The 5475-nt window shown below is 40.6% G+C and overlaps 1 protein-coding gene across 1 annotated transcript; it reads right to left on the bottom strand.

Annotated features, from left to right (window-relative positions):
- Nucleotides 1-280: 280 nt before the first annotated feature.
- LOC145412946 (uncharacterized) lies at nucleotides 281-1672 on the bottom strand. Its single transcript, XM_080282767.1, has one exon. It carries the CDS (start codon nucleotides 1670-1672, stop codon nucleotides 323-325), a length of 1350 nt encoding a protein of 449 aa, XP_080138893.1. The 3' UTR covers nucleotides 281-322.
- Nucleotides 1673-5475: the final 3803 nt, after the last annotated feature.

The raw sequence follows: 5475 nt of genomic DNA, 5'->3' as shown, positions 1-5475 counted from the left end.
GTTAAAGCTTAAGGTCAGATGCTATCTGAACAGACATCATATTACTAAGCATTTTGTCACATTCACCACACTTAAATTTCTCAACTCCTTGATGAATTAAACAATGCCATGAGATCATATTTCCTGGTACATAGTTTGCTGGACTCATCACACTAGAAATACTTCATTCCTGAATGAATTACCAGGTGCTGAGTGAGCTCCATTTTCAGATGAGTTTACCACATTCAACACACCAGAAAGTCTTCACTCATGAAGGAATTACAAAGTGCTGGGTGAGCTTTTTCCAGGCACAGTTTACCACATTCATCACACTTAAAATTATTCATTCTGAATGAATTAATAGGTGTTTGGTGACATCCTTTTTCCGAGCAAATAGTTTACCACATTTACTACACCTGAAATTCTTCATTCCTGAATGAATTACCAGGTGTTGGGTGAGCTCACTTTTGCGAAGAAATAGTTTACCACATTCGTCACACTGTAAATTCTTCACTCCTGAATGAACTAATAGGTGTTGAGTGAGACCATGTTTCTGGGTAAACAGTTTACCACATTCATCACACTTGAAATTCTTCACTCCTGAATGAATTAACATGTGTTGGATGAGACTATCTTTCCTAGCAAAGAGTTTACCACATTCATCACACTTTAAATTCTTCACTCCTGAATGAATTAATAGGTGTTTGGTGAGAATACGTTTTTGGGTAAACTGTTTACCACATTCATCACACTTGAAAGTCTTCACTTGTGAATGAATTAACAGGTGTTGGATGAGATGATCTTTCTGAGTGAAAAGTTTACCACATTCATCACATTGGAAATTTTTCATTCCTGAATGAACTAACAGGTGTTTGATAAGACCACGTTTCTGAGCAAATAGTTTACCACATTCATCACACTTGAAATTTTTCACTCCTGAATGAATAAATAAGTGTTGATTAAGAACATCTTTCTGAGCAAAAACTTTACCACATTCATCACACTTGAAATTCTTCACTCCTGAATGAATTAATAGGTGTTGAGTAAGATAACGTTTCTGAGCAAACAGTTTACCACATTCATCACACTTGAAATTCTTCACTCCTGTATGATTTACTAAATGTTGGGTGAGCTCACTTTTACGAGCAAACAGTTTACCACAATCATCACACTTGAAATTCTTCACTCCTGAATGAATTACTAGGTGTTTGGTCAAATTACCTTTAAGAGAAAACAGCTTTCCACACTCAACACACCGGAAATTTTTCACTCTCGAATGAATTAATAGGTGCTGTGTGAGATGCTTTTTTTTACTAAATAGTTTGCTACATTCATCACACTTGAAGTTCTTCACTCCTGAATGATGTACTAGGTGTTGGGTGAGGTGACCCTTGTGATTAAACATTTTACCACAGACCTCACATTTGAACTCCTTCACTCCTGAATGAACTATTGCATGTCGGATAAGATTTTTCTTAAAAGGAAATGCTTTACCGCACTCTAAACATCTGAACAGCTTAGTTGCAGCAGAGACAGACACTGCATCCTGGATAATCTCATTCTCACCGAGGAAAAATTTTCCACTCACCTCACACTGTAACTTTACTTCTGGTTCTTCATTTACCACCTCCATTATTCTGGGACCCACCTCACACTCCAACTTTACATCAAGTTCTTCCTTTACCACATCCATTACTTTATCACTCACCTCACACTCTAACTTTATATCTGTTTTTTTCTTTACCACCTCCATTACATCATTCCTCCCACCTCTCAGTTTCTAACATACTTCAGTTACTCTACCTTACTGTTAATCTTATTGTCTACCACCAATATGATAACTGATCTGTATCACTGCCGGGTAATGAAATGTTTCCATTACAATGAACAGTCAGAAATTCATCACTACTACTGAATAATAATTGTAATGACAATACTTTTAATATCAATAAAGATTACTATTCTTTAACAATATTGCTGACACAATGAACAATAACACATGCATCTATTCCTAAGCTGTAACTTTTAGATATACAGGCCATCACTGCTGAGCCAAGCTGTCAATTCAGACTGAAATTACCACTGCTTTTCTTACAATAATTGTTGATACCTACTGTGTCTGCAGAACGAGAAAGTGCTAAGGGTACCACAACAGGTAAATTGTCCAAGATCAGTTCCTATGTGAGAAAAAAGGAAAATTTAAAAATCTTCCAGTGGAGGACACTACATGGAGTATAACCCACGAGTTGTTGGTCAAGGTACCTCTTGTTGGATGTGCTAACACAACATAATAATTATGTGTCCTCAGTCCTATTCTGTACTTGATTATTTATTACCCAGGCAGCACGCTGATGACCATATTGTTTATCGACTGCTTCACTGCTCTGACTTCAGCTGTGAATCTGGAACAATAGATGCCATTAGACCAGCATCTTTATCAAGTTAATAACACTGTCCACTGAACCCTCATTTGCATCATTTATGCTGTGATAAAAACCACACATATGCCCATATTCATTTTCATGGTAATGTATTTGCACAGCAGTAAGAAAAAAAAATGTGAAAATGTACATAAAAACCACACATAAAAATGCAGAGTCTTCCAGTACTAGTAAGGGCTGGTTTGCAAAACTTTGTATAAAATATTATCATGAAAAATTAGATTTCGTTGACACAACCACTTTGTGTCATTCATGATCAATACATCTTGAACCTTTAATATGTGATGTTCCTTCTGTGGGGAATGATTATGCAATTGCTACATTACCTCTGGAATTAATCTACATATTTCTGCCAACTCAATATCGTGTATCAGACATGGATAACATTAATGGTGACACAATCAGATAGTTAGCTGTAGTGTACTATGTATCATTTCTGTATTGAAGATAACAAGAAACTTTTCAGAGAACCAAAAGTGGGACCTTTGGAAATATTTCTGATTCACTCTTCCCTAATAGGCCTACCGAAAAAAAAGGGAGACCCTTAACCCTATTCGATGCATCCCTTGGCGACTTCCCACACTTACGACCCAAGTATCATGAAAAGAATCTTGAGTAATGTTATTGGTTTGACGAAGTGAAAGGAACGCAGCCGGACATGTCGGCGCTGCTGCAAGGCAAGCGCCGCCAAACATATCGTACCACACCCGCGCACACTGACACACACACACACACACACACACACGTTTAACTATTATCAAATTTAAAATTAATGTAAATATCAAATGACCAAATGTTTTACCATTCACCAACGCTTATCATGTTTGCCATATATCAAAGCTGTAGGCTACATTTTCAGTCTGAGGGCTGCAGTATCAAATACTGTTTATTGTTGTCACACACACACACACACACACACACAGTCCATAACATGGAAGTGGATAGCTTACGCATCTTCCTCATCATCAACATCACCACCCTTCCCCCCTCACACTCGCCTCCTCCCATCTTCCTCCCTTACCACCACCTTCCCTCCCTCCATCACCCTCACAGTCACCACTATATTCCCTTCTACCCAACTCTTCCTGTCTCACCACCATGGCTTTTTTCTCACCACCATCTCTCTCCCTCACTCTCCACCACTAATACTCTCCTTTTCTCCCTCATCATCATAACTCCTAAACCTACTTTCAGTGGATTAACTTTTTCCACTACTAGGTAGACTAGTTGATGGAGAGGTATTAGTCAAGGAAACCTAAATAATGTAAGCATGTAAATAATTACTGGTTATCCATGCAAATATTTTTTTTTTTATGCAAGAAAGAAGGAACCAAAGGGCAGGGGCCTGCAAACTGTTCCCTCCAAGAAAAAAACAAGATAGCAGAGCCAAATTCAAGATTCATTAATTTTGAGATGCCTGGACAGTGGGGACACACTACATATGAAAGACTGGAGACCATAGGTAGTAAGAAAAACAGAGAGATGGAGACAATTCCAGAGATGACCTGTTGCATACATGAATGACTGGAACAACAGTTAACTCTTGCATCAGAGAGCTGGACAGAAAAGGGATGAGTTTGTTGCTAGATGGGTGCTACGTGCCCACCGTGATGGTGGAAGGATGTAAGCAGACAGTTCAGAGGAACAGTGACCATTGAAGTAGCAATAGAAAAGAGACAATGATGCAACAGTGCGGCAAAGAGACACAGGTTGAAGAGAGCCAGTAAGAGGAGAGTTAATGAGACGAAAGCCCTTCCACTCCACCCTGGTGAGAAGAACTGTGTGTGGGGAGCCTCCCCACACATGAGAGTTGTGCTCTATGTACACAGGGGTGAATAAAACCCGTGTATAAAGTCAACAACTGTGCAGGGCCGTGGGTTAGGGCTTCCTGACTAAAACCTCCCTAAGTGAAGAGTCCAGTCCTGCTGTGGACTAAAAATGAATAGTACATAATGATGATGATGATGATAATACTACTATATATTTCTTTCTAATGACGAAATATAATATTTAGCTAAGCGAGTTTCAGTCACACTCAAAAAAGTGTTACCAGGATATGGGATGAGGACCCAGCTCGCTATGTATCCCCCCAATCACTTTCCCCAACCTCCTCCCTTTTGAAAGTGGTTACATTAATTTTTCAAATGTCATTACCACTATATAATAATGAACTATAGAAGTAAAAGATTTTTCTTATTAATTATACACATGTGTGGTGTGTGATGACTGCGTTGGTTTGTGAGGACAATGTTGGTGTGGGAGGACTGTGGTGTTGTGTAAGGACTGTGATAGTGTGTGAGGACTGTGTTGGTATGTACTGTGCTGGTGTGTGAGGACTGTGGTAGTGTGTGAGGACTGTTGGTGTGTACTGTGGTGGTGTGTGAGGACTGTGGTGGTGTGTGACGATTGTGGTGATGTGACAGGACTGTGGTGGTGTGTGACGATTGTGGTGGTGTGACAGGACTGTGGTGGTGTGTGATGATTGTGGTGGTGTGACAGGACTATGGTGGTGTGTGACGATTGTGTTGGTGTGTGAGGACTGTGTTGGTGTGTACTGTGGTGGTGTGTGAGGACTGTGTTGGTGTGTGACGATTGTGCTGGTGTGTGAGGACTGTGGTGGTGCGTGAGGACTGTGGTGGTGTGTGACGATTGTGCTGGTGTGTGAGGACTGTGGTGGTGCGTGAGGACTGTGGTGGTGTGTGACGATTGTGCTGGTGTGTGAGGACTGTGTTGGTGAGTGAGGACTGTGGTGGTGTGTGACGATTGTGCTGGTGTGTGAGGACTGTGTTGGTGAGTGAGGACTGTGGTGGTGTGTGAGGATTGTGCTGGTGTGTGAGGACTGTGGTGGTGTGTGAGGACTGTGGTGGTGTGTGAGGACTGTGGTGGTGTGTGAGGACTGTGGTGGTGTGTGAGAACTGTGGTGGTGTGTGAGGAATGAGGTGGTTTGTGAGGATTGTGTTGGTGTGTGAAATATAATCTATTCTATCTATCTATCTATTGCTAGATGCCTCAATCCCGTTTGGGATGGCCACAAACAAATCGCCTCCAAGTCGCC

Source organism: Coenobita brevimanus, chromosome 12 (assembly GCF_032717465.1).
Source record: "Coenobita brevimanus isolate Jiangsu-jjx chromosome 12, ASM3271746v2, whole genome shotgun sequence".
Lineage (NCBI taxonomy): Eukaryota > Metazoa > Arthropoda > Malacostraca > Decapoda > Coenobitidae > Coenobita > Coenobita brevimanus.
This window is presented reverse-complemented; position numbering and strand designations above follow the sequence as displayed.